The 26,007-nt window shown below is 44.2% G+C and overlaps 1 protein-coding gene across 3 annotated transcripts in view; it reads left to right on the plus strand.

Moving 5' to 3' along the window:
• SFXN2 (sideroflexin 2) overlaps positions 1 to 6,682 on the plus strand; it is a 57,995-nt gene extending 51,313 nt beyond the window's left edge. For all 3 annotated transcript variants that reach the window (XM_029610276.1, XM_029610275.1, XM_029610277.1), the window contains exons 10-12: positions 957 to 1,006; positions 2,039 to 2,086; positions 6,026 to 6,682. In XM_029610276.1, the coding sequence (XP_029466136.1) occupies positions 957 to 1,006; positions 2,039 to 2,086; positions 6,026 to 6,125 (198 nt within the window). In that variant the 3' untranslated portion in view covers positions 6,126 to 6,682. The remainder of the gene's footprint in view (positions 1 to 956; positions 1,007 to 2,038; positions 2,087 to 6,025) is intronic.
• Positions 6,683 to 26,007: the final 19,325 nt, after the last annotated feature.

A 26,007-nucleotide genomic window follows, 5' to 3' on the forward strand; every position in this document is an offset into this window, starting at 1 on the left:
ATTGACAGCTGTGGCGACCAAAGGCCTCTGTCCAGAAAGCCGGGACAGCATCGGTGCAAATGTCCCTTCTGCACTCTGCCACCGTGCTTTCAGCCTGCTCCAGGACGAACGTGTGTGTGTGCAGGATGTGAGAGGTGTTCAGTTAAGTTTCCATGCTGAGTCAGTCCTGGCATTTCTCCTGCATTTCAGTGCCTACACTGGAGATAAATGTGGGGGTGGGGGTTGTAACACAACTGTTCATTGGGAAATAGATTGAGATCACCAACGTATACTGTAAATTTCAGAGTTATTTTGTATAGGCTACTGACTTCTAGGCATTGCCATCCTGAGTTAAATGTGCATTTTAGGACAAATGGTACAAGGATACTGAACTGATGTGCTCAGTCATGCAGGCACCCTGGTGGTGGTGGGGGGGATGGGACTTCCAGCCTTATACCCTCTCGGTGAGCTCCTAGTGGGCCCTGTTTCATCTGTATGTACTACCAACCAAAACTCCTTGTGGTAGGAGCATAGCCCAAGTAAGGGGGAGAGGGTTGAAATGTTGATCTAGCTCTGGAATTAGTTCTTCCCTTTAATTCACAGGAGCTTTGTACAACACTTGGAGAGCGGCTCTGTGGGTGGCTGCTGGGGGAGCAGGCACCGGCTATCGCCAATGCAGCTTCATGGGTGTGAGCAGTGCAGCTTCATGGGTGTGAGCAGTGCAGCTGCACAGGGTGTCGCCATTGTAAAGGTGCCTGCTGCCACTTCAAAGGGACCCCCCCCCAATCTGTGGATCTCTGGGCTCCCTTCCCCACTCCACAGGGCATCACTAGGTTAAAGGTTGGCCCTGAGAAGCGGGTATTAGGCGTTGTCATCCCATCGTTGTAGGCCTTAGATCAGCCCTCTAGCCCCTGGGGCTTCCAACCCCGGCAAAGAGCTTTGCATTTTTATTGTCTTCTCTTTCTATTCCCTTGCAGAGAATTCAGTTTCTTCATGCACCCCTACAGGTGATGCTGGCTGGTGGTTTGTAAGTATAATTCTTTCTTTTCTCCAGTTTAAAGCAGTTTTGATGATCCCCCCATTATTCAGGGTTGCGGCCTCGAGAGCTCCATGTGCTCTGCTTCAAGTTATAGCAAAAGATCCTCGCAACTGAAGTTTATCTTGGCTCAGACAAACTTCTCTGTTGCAGGCAAGAATGCATTCAGCATTTAAAAGGTTTTTTTTGTTTTTTTTTTTAAAAGGTACAAAGTTGCCAAAGATTCCTCTTCATTATTTTCAATTCTGTCTTGAAACACCTCTTCCTTGTGGTTGTGTATTTCAATGTGTACTTTAAAAAAAACCCAAAAAACCTCCCCGGGTGGCCAGCCTCCGCATTCGAGCTGCAGCGCTGCAAGCTGAGGTGTGGGGGACCCAGGTTTGCATCCGCTCTGAGGCCAGTCGGGGCCTGGGCAGACCGCAGAGGCGATGTCCTCAGGTCCGAGGAGGGAGAGAGGATGGGCTGCCATCGCTGTAACATCCCAGCAATAGCCACGGAGGGTGTGACTTGGAGGAGGTGTCCTTTCAACCGGCGAGGGTCCCCCGCTATACCGTCTGGGAAGGAGGAAGTGGCCAGAAACCAGCAGAAAGGGAAGGGGGAAAGTTGGAAACCTAAAAGGCTGCCCTGTTGAGGTTAGATGCACATCCGGACGGGTGCACCCATACTCACGGTAGCCTAACGCTCATCCGGATCTCTGAAAATTCAAACCTAGGTGACCTGGGCCAAGGCACGCGTGCTGAAAAGAAATAAGTATTTGGCATAACCCCGCCCCCAGCTGATGCTCAGCCTCTCCATGTTAAATATGACTTCCGTAGCATTGTGAATATACAACCCGACTTTGCAAGAGTTGCTGTTGCGTGCTGGGAAGGATGGACAGAAAGAATTATTGCCCTCTCCTGGATTCATTTTGTTGTGTTATAATTAAGTGCAGACTTTCTCCAAAGTGCTCCACCGATAGGAATGTTCCCAGGGAAAGTTTGCATTTCTGTTCCAGTTTTCCCATTTTTGTCTTTCTTTATACAGCTTACTTTTCATGGTTCCAGTTGCCTGCTCGCTGTTTCCACAGAGATGGTAGGAACTTTTCTGTATTACAAAGTCAAAATTCAGTTTGTTTGTGTTGTTGTTCACTTATGTTCAGAATAATTTAAAGGAAAGGGGGTATGGGGCAGTGGCATAGCCAGAACTGCTTTTTTTTTAAGGGGGGGGGGGGGGCGGGCGACAAAGTTAACATGGGCGGGCAGTAAATAAGTCTGAACCCTACTTGTGGTTCTCTTATCGATAACTGCCTTAACGTGCTCCCTACAATGGATTTCTAAGTGGTCTGCAACAGCTGAAATGCATCATGAGTGGCGCTTTAAAATATTATAAATTAATCATTTCATGTACTTAACATTAAAAGTTCCTTATTAATCTGTATTCATTATATATTTATTGCAGTTTATAAATACACAAGAATATCATGTAAAAATCAAACACAAACATCAGATCCAGTTAATCATATAAGAAAACTAATATCTATGTATTCTTTCATGAACTCTCTTTCCAGAAAGGCAGAGGCTTATTTACATGTTTTTTTATACCATCATTCCAAAAAATCACAATAGTTTACAGAGTAACATACACAATATAAAATAAACTTGATGCAATAACCAAAACAATCTAAAAATTAACTGAATAAAACCGTAAAATCAAATTATTATACGTTCATAAATCTTTCAATGATCAAAGATCAGTACCATAAGCGTTCTACAAGGGCTTCCTCGTTTAAGATCATAAGCATTCTTAAATAGCCAAGTTGTAAGTTCACATTTGAATTTTTTTTCCATCACTTAAAGTATGCAAGGTTTCAGGCATAGAATTCCATAATTTAGGGCCTGCTAAATTATGCAGTTATAATAAGGACAGGTACAGAGCAGAACTAGGATAGTTCATATTACAACCCAATATGGAAAAAAAAAATAAAAAATTCAAATTCTGGTGTCACCTCAGGAAAACCAAATCCTTCCACTGCTAAAAACTTTGTGAGGTAACACAAGGACACCTAGAACCTTGCCATACCGTACACTAACTCTCAGGACTCAAAATAACAGCAACTTTATCTATGAAAAGGCAGTGATGCAAATATTACACTAGACCCTAGAACACTATAAATATATATATATTTTTGACCTTTGTTGTCTGATCTTTTTATTTTCCCAAATTGGTTGATTCTGGTCTCTTTTTTTCCCTAATTCCTTTTTCAGTGTCTGTTTCTTCTCTCTGTCTTCTTCCTTTCCTCCCTCACACACAAGTTTTCACTCACATGCTTTCTCTCAAAGGCTCCTTCACACACACGCACAAGCAGTGGCGTAACAAGGGAGGGTCAAAGCCCCTAAGTGCCTTGCTGTAGGAGATGCCCAGGGGTCTCTTTTTTTAATCTTTTTTTTCAGCCACAAATAGATAGAAAGCAATAAGAGGATGTTATATGAAATGTCTGCTGTTTCTTTGATCTTAAGCATTTCTACAAGGAGGATGGGGTATGGTGGTGGTGGTGGGAAGAGGGGAGCGTGAGGAAGACAACACAGATGTATTGGCCCCCCAGGCGCCAGAGATCCTTACTACATCACTGGGCACAAGCTCTCACTCCCCATGCTTTCTCCTCCCTCTAGACACGCAGGCTCTCACTCTCTCATGCTTTCTCTTCTCTCGCACACAGGCTCTCACTCTCACACAAAGGCTCATGCTTTCTCTCACAGGCTCACACATACCTACCTAGGCCCACCCATGGCAATGCTACAAGATTAGTGCACAGGCCTACTAGGCCTCTACCTAGGGTGGCAAAATTGTGGGGATGGTAAAGTGTCCCCCTCCCCCACAGACCTCCAGTCACATTCTTTGCCCTCCTCCCCAGACCTCTGATCACTTCCCTCCCACCTCCCCTTCTCCTGACCTCATGGCTCCAGCCCCAGCATTATCAACAGTGGGCTGAGTGAGCACAGAGGCCGAGCCAGCATGCACTCACAATCAGGCTGATACAGTCAGAATCGCGGGAGAGCGGGCGCTCCGTGTTGAGCACCCGCTCTCCCGACTCGCACCCAGCCACCTGTCCTGGGCACACGATTCTTTATTTAAATGAGGGGGTCGCGCTAATAAGGAGGCGCTAGGGACAATAGCGCGTCCCTAGTGCCTCCTTATTAGCGTAGAGGTAGCTGTCAGTGGGTCCCGACAACTGACGCTCTATTTTACGTCCGTTTTTCTAACCGTTGACCGGCAGGCAGAATTTTTTTTTTTTTTTTTTTAATTTTTGGTTCCTCTGACTTAATATCACTAGGATATTAAGTTGGAGGATGTACAGAAAAGCAGTATTTTCTGCTTCTCTGTACACTTTTCCGGGTTACTCAAGATGCGCTAAACCCCTTACTGTATAAGGGGTAATACATGCACGTAGAAAATGCGCAGCCGAGCGCACCGTACTGTATCGGCCTGAATGTCACAGAGGGCCCCACACCTCTGGATATCTGTGCATGAGACAGGGGCCTTCTGTGCTCAATGGCCCGGTCCCTGCGTTGGCTCAAATCACTGATAATACTGCCACCATGAGTGCCGGGGCCATGAGCTTAGGTTTGCCAACTTTCCACAGACCAGGACTGGGACAGTCAGAGGAGAGGGGCACGCCACACTTCATTTGCATGTATTTGCTCTCCGCCCTGAAGCTACCACATTCTCTCATATTTTGGTTCCTTGTGCCAGAACTGTCTCTTTCCTCCTCTTTGCCTCCTTCTTTCTCTCCATCCTCTGCCTTTCGATCTCTTTCCCTAATCTGTCTCCTGTGCCCCTGTCTCTTTCCTCCCTTCCTTACTACTACTCATCACTTTTGAAGAGCTACTAGATGTAGGCAGTGCTGCGCTGATGTAGCCAAGATATAGAAAATAAATATAAAATGTTTTGGGGGGGGGTTTTTTTACATGATTTTTGGTGGGGGAGGGGAAGACACCTTTGCCCCAATGATGCCCTCTGAGAGTCCCTGGTCCTTATGTCCTTGGACGTCCGCTACCCCCATGCTTGTCTATGAGGCTGGAAGAGTGGCACGTGGCTGGCTCGTGCAGGGCTGTTTACAGCCCCCACGCCCCCCAGCTGCCGCGTGGGCTGAAAGTGGCTTAGGGCAGCAGGAGCTGAAGGAGCTCCCAGGGGAGAAGTTGGCAGGGCCTCCCACCAGGAAGAAGAGCTTCAGGCTGGCTGAATGGCTGAGACAGCTGGCGCACACAGTAGAGGCCCCCACTTCCATGGCTGCTCCAACAGTGGGGAGAGGCCGAGCTCCAGAATGAAAGGGGCTGGGGTGGAGTGGGGGCTGGATTGAGCAGCAGGAGCTTGGCCCAAGGCTTCTGCTGCTACAGGCCTTTGCTCACGGCTGCCAGGCCGGCAGTGGGAATCCGAGAGTGTGATCAGAGCAGACGGAGCCCTTACTGCAGCTGGTGGGCTGCGTCGACGGTGCTGACATCAGAAAGCAGTCGGAGAGTGGAGGCAGCAGTACCAGTAGCACCTAGTCACGGCAAAAACCTCAATACGTCCCTGGTATTGCAACCAGTAAGTCCTGTCAGCTTGGTAGGTCCAGGTGTTTGGTGTATTTTATGCCGCTGGAGCCTCCTGAGATTAATTGGGTGAACATTGCCAACTCTTTAGCCCTGGTAGTCTCAGCAGGAAGCCCCAGGCCGCATCATGGGCACATTTGTCTTCCCTAATTGCTGGAAGAAAGGGTGAGATATTCTGGAGAGGGAAAATCTAGAAACTATGGTTGATCTCACCTGTAAAACCCTTCGCGTGCCTTTACATTATTAATTGAATTAATGAATAAGATGAGTCATTCTTTCTGCTTGCCCTTGGCCCACATGTTGACTTCTTTGATTGCTGTCAGTGTGGTGTTTATTTAGCAATGACTGTTATAGTGAGAACTGCAGGTCACATCCAGGGGTGCTGTCTCTCTACCACTCTGAAATTATTCCTTTTTTTTTTTTTACTTCTTTCACATGTTAGTTCCATGGCAGTTGTTAACCTGGAGCCAGAGCTGAGAGACACCATTGTGGCCAAATACGGAGACAAAGTGCCTTACGTCTATTTTAACAAGGGACTGTAGCCGACTACCTCCAGAAACCAAGCCTGCCTGAAGTCAAGGGACTGGAAACTGCGATCCTTGTGTAGTGAGACCTGCACCCCTTCTTCCTCAAAGCACCTACAGTTCTAGGGAGCACCTGCTTAAACTTCATGGGACTGTGGGACCATTTCATGTGCAAACCCTGAAGCTGCCTAGCTGGATTAGCAGCAACTCGCTTCTAACAGACCTATGCAAATTTCCCCCAACCACTAGGGAAGCTTTCTGTATTGATGTTACGGTCTTGGCAGTTCTTGGAAGTTTCCTGCGTGTAATAATCCTGGAATATTGTGCATTCTTGCAGCAGGGTTCTTGCTTGTCCATGGTAAGCCTTGGTGAACCTGTCCTATATAATTATACCATACAATCATTGCGGAAAGCTTTTCCCTGTGAGACCGATTCAGTTCACTTTTTCTGAAAGCTGCAATTCACCTATGACTGTGCCGTTTTGGGCCTAAAATTGGGGAATGGGTGGCTGAAAAACTGAATACCAGTTGCTCTTGATGTCTTAGGGTTGTTTCATTAAAGGATTTCCAGGTGGGGAAGATGTTGAGTGAAATTGTAGGTCCTATCTTAGCATCTGGTTTATACTGAATATGGGGATGCTTTTTATTTTTGTTCCACCAACATAAGATAGAAGAGAGCTCCTAAATCAGCCTCAAAGGGCTAATGTACTAAAGTATGTTAACACTAGTGCAAGCACTGTTAATGCTTTGCAGCTAGCTTGTGACGGTATTAAGGGGAAGTCTAGCTAATGAGATGCAAAATTATACCAAATAGCTCTTGCCTTATCATCCTGCCACACCAGTCCAGATGTGTGGGTTTTCTTCCCCCCCACTAGCAGATGGAGACAGCAGACACTTTTTCCTGTGACATAATCATGGGTAATTACCATGATGCAGCTCCAACCACAAGCCCGCATTCTCTTTCTCCAGTAGATGGCAGGACATGCTGGTCTGCAGTAGGGACCTGACTCCCAGGCATTCACGGAGCGGGATGCCAGTGGCCAGTAGCTGGTGTTCCACCTTCACGGAGCGGAAGGATGGAGGGCTGCTATCTCCAAAAAAAAAAATAAAAACAGGGGTGGGTAAGGGTGTGGGGTAAGGGTGTGGCCTGCTTGCTACAGCGGTTGCTACCCCGAATTGAGCTGGACGTTCACGTGGATGCAGATACGGCGCTGCTCTCTAAATTGGTGGTGGGGTGGAGGGGAATTAGGGCTGGAGGGTACTGGAAGCCAATAGTAACAGGTGGGAGAGAAAAAAATGGATAAAGTGCATAGCTTGCTGGGCAGACTAGATGGGCCGTTTGGTCTTCTTCTGCTGTCATTTCTATGTTTCTTTGGCCTTTGTCCATCCCCACGGAGAATTTTTGGGCAGTTCCGCCTTGGTTAGCCCTTTCTGCTTTATTGACAGCGAACTGCAGGCCTCAGCCTCAGAAGGGGGGGTTGGTAGAGTTTAGAAGGTGGAAATTTGTTTTAGGCTCAGAAGCTTCGCCACCTTTTGCCCTCTAGTTTATTAAAGCTTTAAAAAAAAAAAAAAGGATGAGATCAGCCACTTCTGCTGACACAACTGGAAGAGGGTAAGTCTTCAGTGACCAGGGGTATGTGTTGGGGTAGAGAGATTTTTAAGCCAGTATAGGAGTGGAGCCGCCAGCTATCAGTCTCCTTGTTGTCCTCAGCCCTGCAGTATTTCTGCGCAGCTTCTGACCCCATCGTAACGAAGCCCGCTCGGTATTAGAGTTTGTGTGAGCCGGCAGCAAGCCTTCGGAGGAGCCTGGGAAGGCCCCCAAATCCCGGCACCATAAATTCAGCACTTGCGATCAAGCCCTCGGATCCAGGCGTGGCAGCAGTTGAGTCCAGAGCAGTGGTAAATTTTTTTTTATTTCCTCCTCAGAGGTAACCGTTTTGGCTGAAATGACTGCCAATTTTCTATGAATCCTGTGGATCATTCCTCCTCCTTTCTCTTCCTGAACTGAAGCCTTGCATCCTCAAAGGGAAGGAGGGAGGAGTAGTCCATGGTGGTCTGCCATGTGGGGAAAACCTGAAGTGAAGCTATGCCAGTCATCTACCCTTCCTATAGGGGATTACTCCCCACAAATTTTTGTTTCTTTGGGGTTTTTTTTTTTAAACAGACCTGTTTACTGAGGCCTGGTGACATGGGGGGGGGAGTCCATAGCTGCCACAGGTCAGGCTCTAGCCTGGTCATTTTAACCACCGGGTTTAGGGTGGCAGCAGGAGCCTAATTATCCACAAGGAGATCCATATTCGGCTGCTGAGCCTGCTCAGGTAGTTAGCTGGATAAATCTTTCCAGCTATCTTTAGGGCAGGTCTACAGGATGGCCAGACTTAGCCAAATAAGTTATCCAGCTAATTCTGAATATCAGAGGTAGCCGAATAACTTTTCTGGCTAAAAGCTCCTCCCAGTTAGCCCACTACTTAACTGGCTAATTATTTAGCTGGATAAGTAGTTATCCGGTTAAGCAGTGATTGCTGATTCCAGGCACATATTCAGCCACCGCCACATAAGTCAATGGTGTATGGAGCAGGAGACCCTGGGAGAGAAATCCCATTTCTATCTTTTTTTTTTTTTTAAATTATTTTTATTTATGCATTTTCCAATAAATTCAAGAAAACAATCTTGAAATAGAAAAGAAGAAAGAAAATACATTTCAAAATACAAACAAAAGAAATACATTCTATTCTTCATTTCTGCAAGTCCACAATAAGGGATCCAATAACAAATATTAAGGAAAAAAACCCCTATGGGAACTTGAGAGGGGGGGGGGGGGGCGGAGGGAAAGAGAGCAGTATAAATACAGCGGGTACAAAAGCAAATATTTAGGGTACTCGGCCTTCTGAGGGAGGAACAGGCTGAACTAGATCATTACCCCCAGGCAGCACGACCGGTTTATCACTGAGAAAAAAGGCTAACTGAGGAGGAGTAAAGAATACATATGACTGACCCTTATATTTAATAAGGCTTTTGCATGGAAGCTTCAAAACAAACAAAGCCTCAATCTGCAAAACCCTGGGTCTCAAAAGAAATTGATGGGGAAAAGTCAGGATGTACCCTAATAGTAAGATGGGGGAAAAAGGCTCAAGAAGGTGCTTAAAAAAATAATCTCGACACTCAGTCACGATCAAATTCAAACGCAGAAGTGACCATCCATAGTGGCCGCTTGTATTCTGTCAGTATCTGAGATACGTCCAAAGGTTTGGAGTTAGGAGATCCATGCCATGAGCATTTTCTTTCTTCTTAAATGGGGGCAAGTAATATGATTTAGATAATGGAGTTACTGCCACCTCAGGAACCTTGAGGATTTCCAAAAGATATTTCTTGAACCTTATCCTTTGCAGAAATATGTGGAAGTTTGTAAAACGAAGATTTTTCCCCACGGATTACATTTTCCAAATTCTCAAGTTTGTTCTGAAGCAATTGGTTCTTTGTTATCAACAGATCTTGAGTGGGCTTCAAACTTTGAATACCCTGTTTAACTTCCACTATTTAGTTTTGGGGGAAAAAAAACCTTCTGATTTTTCCAGTGACATTACTCATTTTTACAATGTTATTCACTCTGTCGACAACAGGATTCAATTGCAAAGTGTTAGAAGTTCCAAGATTCACTATTACCTCCCATATGGAATCAAGAATAATCAAATGAGGTCTTACAAGGGAAGGAACAGAGAAACTTCTCAAAGGGCTTGCAGCAGGGGTAGACGTGTTCAGCCGAGATCTGAAAGCCTCCCTCTGTCGGTGAGCTTAACAGGGCCATCTCCAGTGTCTCCTCCAGCACTCCCAGGGTGTCCTGACCTTGCACGGGGTCACAGGGCATTGGTATCTCCAGCACAAACCCCTCCCGACAGGGCATCCTGGTCTCTAGAGGTAGAGAAAGAGAGGTCGACAAGTCCAGGGGAGAAGCCGGCAACTCCTCTCCAGCCTCCTTCCCCCCCCCCCCCCCCCCCCCAGGACAAAACTCCCAATAGACTCCCATGCTGAACGTAAGCAACCATAGGACCCAAAACAGAGGTGTCCAAGAGGACCACAGTGTAAGTCCTCTCTTTTGCCCTGCATTTTCGGGCCGTATGCAGCATTGATAAGAGGCAAAAAAAATTTCAAAAGGAAAACATTGCCGGGGCTCAGTGGCAGCCATCTCGAATCCCTCCCTTCTATCTTTCAGGAAAAATTGCATATAGACGTTGTCAGTCCTTAGAGGAATTACACTTGGCATCACAGGGAGATAATGACTGTCTTCTGCCTACAAATTCTCATCTCAGGTGGTCATGTCCCTTAGGATATCAGTTTTTCAGATTATGGAGGTTCCAGTATGGGACCCTATTCTGCAAGGAAATCCATAGGTCATCTGAAGCCGTTCGTCTTCATTCAGAAGTACAGGGTATGTTTCTAATAGAGTGGAAGTCCCCTGAGAATAATTTAAAAGCATTGAGGCTTCATTAATCTGTACTCTTTGCCACCAGATGGCACACAATGCCTTTTTTTCAAATGCCGCAAGGAGATAACCCTGGTTTTGGTGGATGCCAGCAAAACAACAATTATGGTAATAGGGGACACAGTCCTCAAAGATCACCAGGATAGAAAGATTTAGGTTCTGTTGCAGGACATGCCTTTCCATCCATGCCTTTATCGGTGCAGATCACTAACTATGATGTAGCTATAGTTTGGGTACTTGTGCTGGGTACAGCAACTCCCTGAATGGAGGAGGCGGCTTTCCTGGCAGACACCTTATATGACCTTATTGGGATCTCATCCAGTTCTGTAGCCTCATTGGTTGTAGCATGAAGGCTGTTGTGGTTACAACACTGGGTGGCAAAGACTTAAACTTGAAAAGGACCTAAGGGAAGCAGTTAACTTCCCAATCGTTTAGATTCAGAAGAAGAAATCAGTCCTTTCAAAAGGCCATATGGCTAACAGGTGAATCATCCGATTCCACTGTGTTCAGCTCTTCCACCCAGTGAATGCCAGAGTGTCCCCTCCACGCAGGTACCTGCAGGCATTTGCCTTCATCAATTTTACCATGTGTGGTCCCAAACATCTTCCTGGTTGCACCCTAGTTCTTGCCACTTCAGTTCCCAATGCCTGTATGGTCTCTCCATATGTTTCACCTGCCAGGAGGTTGGCTTTTTTTTTTACCACTCAAGTGGTTTCAGTTTCTTATGAAGCACAAGGGCATGGTCTGTGGTCCTAAAGAATGGGTTCCTACAGATCCATCCTCAATTAGAAAGAGGTAAACCACAGTCTTCATATTTCCCCATTTATTTTGTAAACCCTCCAGTCCATATTAGTAACTGTGCAGTAGGGTGAGTTTCACTCGTCTTGGAATCTTTCAGAGTCTTACTTCCATATTCACATTTAGAAAGATTCCTTCATTTCTTGCGTCCTGAAAAAGCGCTTTCAGATCAGGGCATTCTCATTTTGGTCTCACCATGGCAGCTTTCTTACAAAAGGAATAGATTATGGTTCATCCTTACCTTGGCGATTGCGTAACAGATGAATATATAAAGACAGGTTACCAATTATTGTTCACTGTTTTATAAATATTTCAACACTTAAAGTCAAGATATACTCTTTATTATCTATTCAATATTTTTCATTTTTAAATGTTCCACAATTAAACATCATACAATCTTTAAAAGCACCCCACACAATGTTTACATCAATCCACATGCATACCAACTCTCACACCCCATCCCATAACCCTAAAACATTCAATGTTTCTGCGTTTTAACAAAATGTCTCCCTCGAGAGCCACAACCCTCTCTGGATACTAGATTGTTCTAGTTATACTTTGTTTGAATTAAGTTGTACACATAGTAAATAACAATCTTTTTCACGGGCCTGACCCACTTTAAACTTAAAAACTCATTAATCATGAAACATCACTGAAGACGGGTCACCCTCTTCACCATAACAGTTACATCAACCCCGTTTCTCTCCCAATACCGGCAATGTCTTTCAGTGTTGTATGTCAAATCAAAGCTTTATAAATGTTTCTCAAATCGATGCTACAACTGAAGAATGATTCAAGCTGCACAAATCTTTAAATTCATTGCTGAAATCTTTTAAGTTCATTGCTGAAATGTACCCAACGCCATGTTTCGGCAGCTATCCTGCCGCCTGCATCAGGGGAACTTTTTAAACCAACTTCGGAATCCAACCGGCTTGTTGGTACAGTTGTAAATACGGCTGTTCACTCTACAGTAACAAAAAACATCACTCTGGCCACTGCTCTCGAAAAAGGTTCCCTTTGTATGAATTTGAAGATAAATCATACATCATTTGTAAATCAACGCTAATCTACCTCCCCCTCCCTCCTCACCCCACATATACACTTACCCGAAAACACACCAGATCCTTGTTCATTCACTTCTTTTCGCAGCTGTGAGCCTGGCCGCTAAATTTCAGCTTTAAAAAGCCCAAGCCCCACCCACCCCTCAAGTTGTGACATCACTGAAGCACTATTTCCTTAACCATCTCCTTTATATATCATTCCTCACTCCTTTTCTCATCTGCACCCTTCATCCAATTGATGTAAGACCTTACACAAATCTGAAGTCACTGTACTATTCTATCCTATCTCTAATAACCCCAACCCCCCTTCAGTTCCTCTCTTATAGCAAAAACAAGGCTAACAAGCGGTGCTTCTATCCAATTACATCTGTCTGAACCCAGTCATCACTGACATTAACGGACCTGGTTGAAACCCTAAGTCGTCTCTGCCTGTCAAAACAGCACACCTCACTCTACCTCTTTGTTAAGGCCCCTCGGGGCCACCGTATCCCATTCGAATATATACCTTTGTTGTTTTCTAAGCAATAGTTTAATATCACCTCCTCTCTTCCATAATGATATTTGTTCAAGGGCCATGAACCTCAAATCCTCCACTGCATGATGTGCCTCCCTCCAGCGCTCTACTAGCGGTGCCTCTATCCAATTACATCTTATACAGCTCATGTGCTCCTGAATACGAGTTTTTAATTTCCTTGCTGTTTTGCCAATGTATTTCAGGTCACAAGGACACCAGATTAAATATACCACTCTTTCCGATTCACAGGTGGTTGACATTCGCAGCTTGAATGGTCGCTTATTTCTAAATGTCACCTCCTCACCCCGAACTGATTGGGGACAGATATTACAATGCCCACACGGACTGTGTCCCTTGTGGAACCCATCTTTCTCTCTCACGCTCGGGGCCGCTCATTGTACCAAACTATCCCTTAAATTAGTGGCCCTGGAAAAGGCAAACAAAGGTTTTTCCTCAAACACCTGATGTAGCTTCAATATGTCCCAATGACTCATGATACTCTTGCGAACTCTCCATGAGTCAGGGGTGAAAGGTAATACACACACCAGGTTAGACCGCTTGTCCCTTTTCTTGGGAGTGAGAAGTAAATCCCTGTTGGCCCATCTACCCCTTTTCATGGCTCTCTTCAGAACTTTATTCAGGTAACCCCTATCACTAAATCTCTGAAACATCTTCAACGCTTTTGACATATACTCCGAATTAGACAAACATAATTTTCTTAAACGGAGGAACTGTCCTGTGGGAATATTCTCTTTTAATCTCACAGGGTGACAGCTTTGAAAATGTAAAACAGTATTGCGATCTGTCTCCTTTCTGTATATGGAGAAAATAAAATTATTCTCCTCCACCCTAATTTGAATATCCAAAAAATGTAATACCTTATCATTAATATCTGCTGTAAAATGTAAGTTGGAACTTTGTACATTTAACCACTCAATGAAGCTGTCTAAATTCTCCCTTGGACCTTCCCAAATTATCAGAATATCATCTATAAAATGTTTCCAGAGTTTCACACGATCTTTATATGAGGACACTGCCAAAATCTTGTTTTCAAAACACCCCATGTACAAGTTCACTATGTCGGGTGCCATGGAGGCCCCCATGGCCACCCCCTTTATTTGCTTAAAAAAGCGATCACCCATGGGGATCCTGATCCTCATTTTCCTCATCATAAAGTCTCGAACTATATCTATTGCTTCTCCCTGTGGTATGTTGGTATATAATGATGTAACGTCTAAAGTGACCATCCACATGTTGGTCAATGACATGGAGAATTCTTCCAAAATCGTGATTATATACAATCTTTAAAAGCACCCCACACAATGTTTACTTCCTCACATTCAATCCACATGCATACCAACTCTCACACCCCACTCCCCATCCCATAATCCTAAAACATTCAATGTTTCTGTGTTTTAACAAAATTTCTCTCTCGAGAGCCATAACTCCTCTCTGGATATTAGATTGCTCTAGTTATACTTTAATTGTTATTTACTATGTGTACAACTTAATTCAATCTTTTTCATAGATTGCTTAACAGGACCAAGTCTCTCCAAGAAGGTCTTTATGGTGTCCAACAGAGTTGTGCAAATTTAGAAGGCTTGGGATGGATAATCAGCTTTGCCAGGAGCAAGCTGTTACTTCCCAATCTCCGGACTGCCTGTGATCTCTCTGATTCCATAGCAGGCCAAACCTATCTGACTCAAGAAAGAGTGGTCACAATTGTGAGTCTGGTAGAGAAATGCCTTGCTCAAAGGGCTCCCAGAGCTTATAATTATCTACGCTCCTGGGCTTCATTACAGCTCTTAGATTTGGTTCAGTAGGCTATGACCCATATGGATCCGCAGCAGTTTTTCCATCTGTCTTACTGATCCCCTCAATTTCAGGACTATGAAGTTTGTCTTCATCTTTTGGGAATTGATGCTGCCAAATTTGCTGAGGAGAATGAGTCTAGAACCTCCTCCGTATGTGTTCCTTAAAACAGATGCAGGATTATTGGGGTGAGGAGCACGCTGCCAGGACCAGGTTGCTTATAGGGCTCTGGTCACAGGAGGAGACCTCGAGATCCATCATCAGACTGGAAACCAGGACCTTCAAATTGTTTTTTCAGCATTTCCTCCTTTGTATTTTCTGTCGTTGGTGAAGAAAATGGCAATCCAGGTTCTCTCTGAAAATGCCATAGCAGTAGCTTATCTAAGTAGACAAGGAGGCAGCTGGAGTCTAGGGATCTCCAAGGAAATGAGCCTTCTATTTTTCAATGGGCAGAGCAGAATCTTCTACAATTTCCACAACTCATATTGCAGGACTGGGAAACATCCAGTCTGTCTCCCTCTTCAGAGGTGTGTTGGTTCTCAGAGAATGGGAGTTCAGTTGGGAGACCTTTTAGAAAATAGTGGATTAGTGGGACCCTCCAAACATGTACCTAACGTCAACATGAAAGAATGCCAAGGCCCTCCGGTTCTTCAGTTGTCACTGGAAGTACAGCTCCAAAGAGAGAGATATTCTGGTCCAGCTGTGCTCTGAGGGAAAACATTTGTATGTGTTTCCCTCGTGGCTTCTAAGAGAGGACCTTGAGAAAGATAGTAAATTTTTGTGGGTTATTCCAAAGGATCCAGATTGTTATTCCAATGGGTTCAGATTGCATGGCAAGGACAACTTGGTCAGATCTTGTGAGACTACATGTAGATTCTCTGATATGAGTTCTAAGAGATAAAAGTCTCCTAAATTAGGGTCCAGTTCTCATGAAGGATCCAGCTCAATTTATCTTACAGCCTTTTTTCTTGAAAGGTCGCGACTGCATAGTAAGGGATGTTTTCTCTTTGTAACATTTACTTTATTGAAGGCCTATAAAATACCATTTTTCTTACTTATGTTTGAGTCGAGTCTGTTTGAAGCATGCTGCAGGGAATCATCTGTATTGCTATGGCAATTGATACTTCCAGTATTTTGGCCTTATTTCAGGGGGTTGCATTCAGGTTTGATTCCAAATTTCTTTGAAGTTTCAAGTGGCTACTATCTCCTGTTACAGAGGTACAGTTCAGGGGATTTTGTCGTTTTTTTGCCCAGATTTTTCTTGTTTTCCTCTGAGGGGCGCAATGTCTTCGACCTACTACACATTTCTATAGTGCTACATGACATACATAGCGCTAAACAAAACATACAAAAACACAGTCCCTGCTCAATAGAGCTTACAACCTAATAAGACAAACATACAGGACAAAAGACTTGGTTAAAAGAAAAAGTTAGTCAAGACTAAAAGCAGACAATCAGGCATAAGATTTAAAAGCTGTTTCAAAAAGGTGAGTCTTTAGATGGGATTTAAGCTTGGCAAGAGAGGGATCATGATGCACCAGTGTTATGTTCTGGTACAGTTGTGAACCCTGGATCGAAGTGAGAGATGACTCCACCCACAGGGAGGAGCCCTGAGGGGACTCACCATGATAGGTGTGGTCTCAGCAGAGAAGGACACAGTGATAATGAGACTTTATTATGCTGGAAATAAGAGTAGAACCCACAGAGTGGGAATATAGACACTGTCTAGAGTAGTGGGATAACCCAGTGATGATGACCCTGGTAGTGGCCCGCGGAGCAGGGAGATCCCTCCTGTAGAGTGGAATACCTCGCGATGTAGATCTGGTAGTGGCCCACAGGGCGGGGTACGCCAAGAATCTGTGCTGTCGATGGTAGCTGAGGTGCAGGAGGTCCGTGGAATTGGGAAGGTGGAGAATCCATCCCTGTAGTGTAGAGTTGTAGAAGAGAGGTTGCTGAGGTGAGCACGGTAATGCCCCGAAGCATGGGGTATACCGGAGGTTCCTTCAGCGAAAGATGGTATGCAGTAGGTAAACGTACACACAAGGCAGATCTTATGCAAAGTCCCAAGAGTGAGTAGACAGATTCTCCAAGCAAGAAAGCTCTCCAAGGAGCGGATAGCTGGAACCCAACAAGGCCCCCAAGGAGCGGGTACCTAAAGCGTCCAAGTCCTGGAGAACAGGAACAAGTCCCAAGTAGAATGGAATATAGCAACATAGCGTCTCCAAACAAAGAGTGGAATTCAGCAGGAAGGAAGACCTTGCTAACTCGTAAGAGAGGGCCAAGCAGCTTAAGTACACTGGCGGGTGACGTCATGCGGAGGGGATGCCCCCGAGGCTCCCACCTTGATGTGTACAAGAGAGGCCCTGGCGTGTGTGCCTTAGGTTATCCCAGATTCAAGATGGCGTATGGGATCGGCCACGCCGTCCCGGGGATGCCAGGGAAGGCGGCGTTTGCAGGCGGAGGCCGCCATTTGTCCAAGAATCGCTGGTGCAGGGAAAAAAAAAAGGTGAGCATAAGAGGTCGCAGCAGTCTGCGACCAATGGGTGCAAAGGTACCCCCATTCTTAGGGCCCCTCCCCGGGTGATTCGGTTTCCTTGGGTGAGTCAAATGGAATTGACAAATTAAGTCGTTGTCGAGAATGTTACTTGCAGGCTCCCAACTATTTTCTTCTGGCCCATATCCTTCCCAGGATATGAGGTACTCCCAGTGCTTTACATGTTTCCGCACATCGAGAATGTCATCCACCTGGTAGGTAATGTCCTCTTCGGCAGCAAGAGGTTGAGGTTCCTGTGTCTTTTTAGAAAACTCAGGTAAGATGAGCGGTTTAAAAAGAGAGACATGAAAAGCATTATGTATCTTCAAAAGAAGTAGGTAGTTGTAAGCTGTAAGTTACTGGACCCAGGTGGCGGAGAACAGCAAAAGGCCCAATGTAGCAAAGAATGAATCGAACAGATGGCAGCTTGAGATGGATGAACCGAGTACAGAGCCATACCTTGTCTCCAGATTGGAATTGAGGTACTGCTCTGTGATGAACGTCATAACATTTCTTGGCTGTTATCCTGCCTTTTGTAAAAGGCCTTTGGTTTGCTCCCAAAGCTGGTGGAGTTCTTGTGCTGAAGCCTGGGCTGCAGGAGATGAAACTGACAAGGGTATTGGCAATGGAGGTAGTGGCTGGCGACCATACACAAGTTGGAAAGGTGTCGATCCAGTAGAAGCTGATAGATGTGAATTCAGGGCAAACTTGGCCCAGGGGAGCAAGTCTGACCAGTCACTTTGTCTGGAGTTGACGTAGGAGCAGAGAAACTGTTTGAGTGTACGGTTCATCCTTTCAGTTTGGCCATTTGATTGATGATGGTAAGCTGACATTAAGTCCAATGAAATATCAAATTTTTTACAAAGGGCTCTCCAGAATTTAGCCGTGAACTGGACCCCTCTGACTGAGAGGGTATGCTTCAGCCTGCCGTGTACGCAAAAGATGTGTCGTATAAACAGCTTTGTCAATGCTGGCGCTGATGGTAACCTGGGTAATGCCACAAAGTGTGCCATTTTCGAGAAGCGGTTTACTGTGACCCAAATGGTGGTATTCCTGCTGGACACTGGCAAGTCAACGACAAAATCCGTCGCAATGTGGGTCCAAGGTTTCTGTCTCGCGCAGGTGGGGCAAGACTCTACGTAGGCTCGTACATCTTCCTTCATCGAATGCCACCAAGATAGATAACATATAAGATTGCCCTGGATGACCGGCTAAAAGGGAATCATGGGCCCATTTAAGAATCTTTTTTCTAAAGGTCCGGGGAACCACCATCTTTCCAGCTGGAACGAATGAGTAGCGGCCAGACTCACCTTCGCGGGATCAATGATATGGCGTAGTGCATCCGGGACATCCTCTGAAGTGAAGGAGCGTGAGAGAGCGTCTGCACGGGTGTTCTTGTCAGCAAGACGATACTTGAGTAGAAAATCAAACCGATTAAAAAATAAGGACCAGCGGGCTTGTCTGTGATTCAGTCGCTGCGCATGACGCAGATATTCTAAATTTTTATAGTCAGTGTAGACTGTTAACTGATGTGCCCGCTTGAGCCATTGGTGCCTTTTCTCAAATGCCAGCTTGATGGCTAACAGCTCCTTGTCTCCTATCCGGTAATTTTGCTCAGCTGGAGAAAAGCGCTGCGAAAAAAAGAGCAAGGATGTAGTGTCACAGTTCCTCCAGTCCGTGCACTCCCCACTGCGCCGTTTCCAGGATCCAGCCCCTGAGAGAGCTTTCCTGGTCCCTTGAAAACTCAAATAGAAGTTCTTTGTAATTTATCTTCACAAGTCTCCAGGTGGGGTTTGAACCCTCCCAGCGTGGCTGGAAGGCCGATGCCCTCCTCAGTGAGCCAGCAACTCACCCTGCAAAGAGCAGCTTCAAAAGTTCATCTTAAGTCTCTAACCTTTGCTTTCTTTCCTCTAGGTCATTCATGAGTAATCAAACAACATCAAGTCCAAAGTTCAAAAGTCTGGCCCAATGGGCCTAACTGCCACCTCCCACAGTATCTCTCAGGATATTTTCCTTGTCCCTTCAGATACAACCACCCACTGGCAGTCTCTCAAACAATATCCTTAAGTAGGTTCTTCCGGATAGTAAGCCAGTCTTTAGCTCCCGGCTCACCTTCCTGGAAGTCATGCCAGCCACCCGTCTTCCCTCTAAGCAGGAGCACCAAAGTTCCAGTCTTGCAGAGCTGCGGGTAGCATGGTCCTTCTCCTTCAGTCCCCGGCAGGAGACTGACTGCTGGGTTAGGGAGTCTCTTTTATATCTGGCAAACTCCTCCTCCTCTGCGAGCTGATTGGCTCCGGAAGTTCCACCCTCACTCTGGTCCTCCCCTTAAAGCCAGGGATTGGTTTGTATAGCCCCACCTTCAACTTCCCACACCTGTGGTTCCTCTGTCCTTATAACATCCGGGGGAAGGAACCAGGGGACGTCTCTAGCTTGGTTTTGCCTTGTTTTCCTTCCCCCCTTCTCTGGAATCTTTGGTTCCGGGGATTTTAACTGGCCTCTTTTTTTTATTTTTTTTTTATTTTAAAAGTTTTTTATATACCGCACATGGGGTCACTTACGTGTCCGTCTTGACGGTTTACAAGTTTACATACATAATAAAACAAATTTAAGTATATAACATAAACATAATTCACATACGTAAAGAAAATGAAATAAAATAAAATAATTCTTTCATAGCAAGTGTCAAACGGATATGGATAATTCAGGATATTTATTTAGGTGATAGTACTGTAGTTGTATGCATCGTTAAATAGAAAAGTTTTAACCAGCTTTTTGAATTCGTTTCGGTTAGGTGTCATCCGGATATTGTCTGGTATTGAGTTCCACAAAGATGGGCCAAAAACTGAAAAAGCTCTTTTCCTTGTTAGGGCTAGGCTGGTGGATCTGACTGACGGTATTTCTAGTAAACATTTATCGGTAGATCGGAGTTGTCTTGTTGGTTTATATATGTGTAGCATAGAACAAAGCCATACAGAATTGGGGTTATAAAGTAAGTTGTGAATAGTGGTTAAGATCTTGTATTTTATACGGTGAGTAATGGGAAGCCAATGTAAATGTTGTAGTATTGGAGAAATATGTTCTCTTTTTGAAAGGTTGAATATCAGTCTAGCAGTAGCATTCTGGATGAGCTGAAGTGGATGTAAAGATGATAGTGGAAGTCCAATGTATAGTGCGTTACAATAGTCCAGGTTTGATAATATTAAAGCTTGTGTTACCGTTCTGAAATCTGATGGCAACAAAAGTGGTTTTAGTTTTTTTAACATATGTATTTTGAAAAATGATTTTTTGACAGTTTCTGATATGTGTTTTGATAGGGATAACTTGGAATCTACTGTTATACCAAGATTTCTAGCATGGTTTGTTATTAGTATAGATTGTCCATCAAAAGTGAATGTTTTTGGAGGGCATTGGCTGGAATCAGGAACAGTAGATAGATATACTAGTTCTGTTTTCGCTGCATTCAGTTTGAGTCTGTTGTGGGCTAACCAGGTTTTATTGTTTCTAAATAAATTTGGAGTAATGAAAGTGTTTTGGTCCATGATTCAGTAAATGGTAAGATAAATTGAATATCGTCTGCATAAAGTTTGAAATTTAAATTTAGGCCATCGAGAAGCCGACAAAGGGGTAAGAGATAGATATTAAAAAGTAATGCAGATAAGGATGAACCTTGTGGGACACCTGTATTAGTTGTATACCAGTCAGATTTTGATTTGCCTAAAGATATTCTCTGTGGACGGTTTTGTAAAAATGAGGTGAACCATTGTAAAACTGTATTCCTAATACCAATTTGTTGTAGGTTAGACAGGAGTATGGTATGGTTTAGAGTATCAAAGGCAGCCGATATATCTATCATAACCAATATGTAGTTTACATTTGCATCGAATCCTCTGATGATGGTATCAAAAGAAGATATGAGAAGAGATTCGGTGCTATGTCCTTTCCTGAATCCGTGTTGATTGCGATGTAGAATGTTATTTTCTTCAATATATGATGAAATTTGATGAAGTACAACGGATTCAATTATTTTGGCGATGGAAGTTAATGTGGCAATTGGACGGTAATTTGATAAATCTAGAGGGTCTTGATTTTTCTTTTTTGGTATAGGGGTAACTGATGTATTTTTCAGGGAGTCAGGAAAAATTCCTTGAGATAGGGATGCATTTACTATTTGAGATATGAAAGGGGCAACATGTTCCTTAATTGATTTGAGTAGGAATCCTGAGCACGGATTAAATGGACTTTTTGATGGTTTGGATTTGGTAAGTATATTTATGATTGTGGTGTCATTTATGTTTGTGAATTCTGAGAAGATACAGTCACAGATTGAAAAGAATGGTTTTGGTAGTGGGAGGTGTTTAAATTCTGACGAGATTGTCTCAATTTTCTTTGTAAAAAATTGTGCTAGTTTGTTGCAAAGTTCATTTGTTATCATTACAGGTGGTTCCGATGTGGTTGTTAATTCTCGTACAATGGTGAATAAGATTTTTGGGTTTCCGTATGCTTTTTTCAATTGTGATGCGTAATAGGATTTTTTAGTTTTTATTATTTCTTTTTTATATTTTTGAAGCAATGTGAAGTATTCCTGTTTTCTGTCCGGTCGAGGATTCTTTCGCCATCTTCGTTCCAAGTTCCGTAACTTGCGTTTTATTATTTTAAGGGATTCGGTATACCATGAGGATGTTTTCTTGTTGGTGTTTTTAACTGACTCTAAAGGTGCAATAGCGTCTAAACTTTCTGTTATGCAATCATTCCAGTAATTTAACATGTCTGAGATTTGTGTGTGAGGATTTTGGTTGATTTTTGGAATCAGTGTGTTTATAAAGGTTTCCGTATTTAGCTTCTTTCGTCGAAGTACTGAGTGAATTTTTTGATCTTTTATGTGAGTATTTAAGGATTTTATTTTCCCTGTTACCTTTATCAAGTAGTGATCTGACCAAGGTATTGGGGTAATATCCAGTATTGGATTGAGAAATGAAGTGTTAATGAAAATCTGATCTAACGTATTGCCTTGTTTGTGTGTTGGGACGTTTATGATGGGGGTGAAATTTAAGCCTGACAGAGCTTCTATAAGGTTGGTAGTTGAGGAGTGATGTTGTTGATTATTAAAGTGCAAATTAAAGTCTCCTGCAATTATGGTCTGTTCTAAATTGCAGGGTAAAGTAGTGATTATTTCAAGAAGATTGGAAGGGTTGTTGGCAAGGTTCCCAGGTGAGCTGTATATTAGACAGAAGTTTATTATCTTTGTGCTAATCAGTAAAGTTTCTATGTTTGGATCATTGGAGGTAAGAGTTTTCTTATGAGGGGAGAGAGAGGATTTTACTATTACTAGTAAACCACCTCCTCTTCTATTTAATCTAGGTTGTGATATGGGAATATAACCGTCTGGGCACATGCTATTTAATATTATTGTGTCGTGGTCGTATAGCCATGTTTCTGTGATTAAAATTATGTCAGCAGCTGTGGAAATGATTAAGTCATGTATGATTGGGGTTTTTTTCCTTGTGGATTGTGCATTTATTAATAATATGGTTACAGATGTGAGTATAAACATGAGTTGATTTATTGTATTGCTATTTGTGGTTGTGATGGGTCGCAAGCAGTGTTGTCTTGTGGGTTTGAGTCTTGTATGTAGAGGACCATATCTTCCATTTCCATTGATGACTGGGATATTCATGATGCTGTGAAGAGAAAAGCAATGAGAGTTATTAAAGAAAATTAGTATTGTTAGTGGTGAAGGTGCGCACGAAGGGGCGCACAAAGGGGCAGGCCCCTTTGTCGCGCCTCTTGGGTTTGGGACATAAACCCCATCACATGTAGTGTGAGGGTATCACTGTTCTGGCTAAGAACGGCACCAACTCCGACATCAAAGGCATCAACCTCGACAATAAATGGTCATCGAGGGTCCGGGTGGCGAAGGCAAGGTTCTTTGAGGAATGCCTTCTTGAGGGTTTGAAAGGCATCAACGGCTTCTGGAGACCACTAAGAAGGGTTGGCTCCCTTTCTTGTCATGGTGGGAAGAGGTGCAGTCAAGGTAGGGTAGTGGTGGATGAATGTTCGATAATAATTAGTGAAGCCGAGGAATCGGCGAAGTGCCTTGAGACCAGTGGGTTGGGGCCAGTCCTGAATGATCTTGGTCTTTTGTGGATCCATTTGGAAGCCCTGGCTGGACACCATGTAGCCCAAAAAGGGAACAGATTCCTGATGGAAAGAGCATTTTTCTAACTTGGTGTAGAGATGATTATCACGTAGCCTCTGCAGGACTCTGGCAACATCCACTTGATGACTTTGTAGGTTTTGGGAGAAAACCAGATTGTCGTCTAAATATACAACCACACATTGGTACAGCATGTCTTGAAGGATTTCATTCATCATGTTTTGGAATATGGCCAGAGCGTTACAAAGGCCAAAGGGCATGACCAAATATTCAAAATGGCCATCGTGGGTATTAAAGGCAGTCTTCCACTCATCCCCTTGACGTATACAGACCAGATTGTATGCCCCTCTGAAGTCCAGCTTTGTGAAAATGAAGAGAAGAGGTATGGGGGTGGCTTGCGGAAATGACGGCTACTACCTGGTGATTAATACCCTTATTCAATAAACCTTCACACGGTTAATGCGACTCCAACATTGCTCTATGCTTCAACAGCAGGAGGAAATGTGGAAAAGAGGATTTGCATTCAGGTAACAACCAACAAGGTAGCACAGTCTGGGTAACCAAATAAGCATGGGAGTAGCTTGCTTGTTGCGGTGGTTACTACCCCAAACCAATTAAGCCTGATACTTCACTTTCAATGCATATCCAGCGTAAATCTCTGCTTCAACGTTATCTCTTCTTCAACGGCAGGAGGGAATGAAGATAAGAGGATTTATATTCAGACAACAACCAACAAGGAATGAATTGCACATTCTGGGTAAACAAATAAGCGTAGGGGTAGCTTGCTTATTACGGTGGTTACTACCCTAAACCAATTAAGCCTGATACATCACTTTGAATACATATACAGTGCTGCTCTCTGCTTCTACGGCAGGGGGGAAAGTGGAAAACAGGATTTACATTCAGGCAACAACCAACAAGGACAGAACTTCACAATCTGGGTAAACAATCGTGGGGGTAGCTGCTTATTATGGCGGTTAATACCCTTAACCAATTAAGCCTGATACATCACTTTGAAAGCATATACAGCGTTGCTATCTGCTTCAACGGTAGGGGGACGTGAGGAAAACAGGATTTACATTCAGACATCATCCAACAAGGCATTGATCTGTACAATCAGGGTAAACAAGCATCAGGGTAACTTGCTTGATGCGGTGGTTACAGCCCTTAACCATAAGCCTTATGCTCACCTTTGAAGCAACTCCAACATTACTCTTTGCATCAATGACAGAGGATGGCAGGAAATTGGAATCAAACAGTTACCAACAAAAGCCCTGAAGTTGATGGTTGGTGAAACAGATAAGTATGGGAAAATAAATGTGGAAACTTGCTGGGCAGACTGGATGGGCCGATTGGTCTTTTTCTGCCATCATTTCTATGTTTCTATATTCAGACGACAACCAACAAGGAATGAATTGCACAGTCTGGGTAAACAAATAAATGTGGGAGTAGCTTGCTTATTGCGGCGGTTACTACCCCTAACAAATTAAGCCTGATACTTCACTTTGAATGCATAACCAGCGCAGCTCACTGCTTCAATGACAGGGGGGGAATGAAGAAATAGGATTTTCATCCAGCCATCATCTAACAATGCATTGATCTGAGCAGTATGAGTATACAAACATCGGGGTAACTTGCTCGATACGACAGATACTACCCTCAAACATTAAGCCTTATACTTCACTTTGATACAGCTCCAACACTGCTCTCTGCATCAGTGGCGGGGGTGGAAGGAAATTAGAATCAAAAAGCTACCAATAAGGGCCCTGAACTCAGCGGTTGGAGTAACAGATAAGTATGAGAAAATAAGCGTGAAAGCTTGCTGGGCAGACTGGATGGGCGTATTGGTCTTCTTCTACCGTCATTTCTATGTTTCTGTGTTGTTGAAGGTGCAAAAGAGCGGATCCAGCAACAGTCTTGCAAGCAGGGTCATCAAACACTGACCTAAATAGAGCAAGGAATCCAGTCAGGTCGCTGGGCATAGGATCATTACGCTCCCAGAGAGGTGAAGCCCAGGCCAGGGCTTTCCCGTCAAGAAGAGACAAGATATACGTAGTCTTGGCTACTACGTTAGTAAGGTACGTTGGTTGCAGCGAGAAGTGCATACAGCACTGGTTTAGAAAACCCCTACACAACAAGGGATCTCCTGAAAATCGAGTGGGGGCTGGTAAAGGCACTGAAGTTCGTGCAGACACCACCTGAGAAGAAGCGTCCTTTTCAGGCGTTGAAGTAGAGTTCAGTCGGGAATTCAACTGATTAAAGGCGTTAGCCAACGTCTCTAAAGTCCTCTGTTGTTCAACAAGATGTTGGGCCAGGCCAGGAATGGCCTGGAGGACTGAGACCTGAGCCGAGTCCATGGAGTTAGCAATCTGTTATGTTCTGGTATGGTTGTGAACCCTTGATCGAAGTGAGAGATGACTCCACTCAGGGGGAGAAGCCCTGTGGGGACTCACCACGATAGGCATGGTCTCAGCAGAGAAGGACACAGTGATAATGAGACTTTATTATGCTGGAAATAAGAGTAAAACCCACAGAGTGGGAATATAGAC

The sequence above is a fragment of the Rhinatrema bivittatum genome, chromosome 7 (assembly GCF_901001135.1).
Source record: "Rhinatrema bivittatum chromosome 7, aRhiBiv1.1, whole genome shotgun sequence".
Classification (NCBI taxonomy): domain Eukaryota; kingdom Metazoa; phylum Chordata; class Amphibia; order Gymnophiona; family Rhinatrematidae; genus Rhinatrema; species Rhinatrema bivittatum.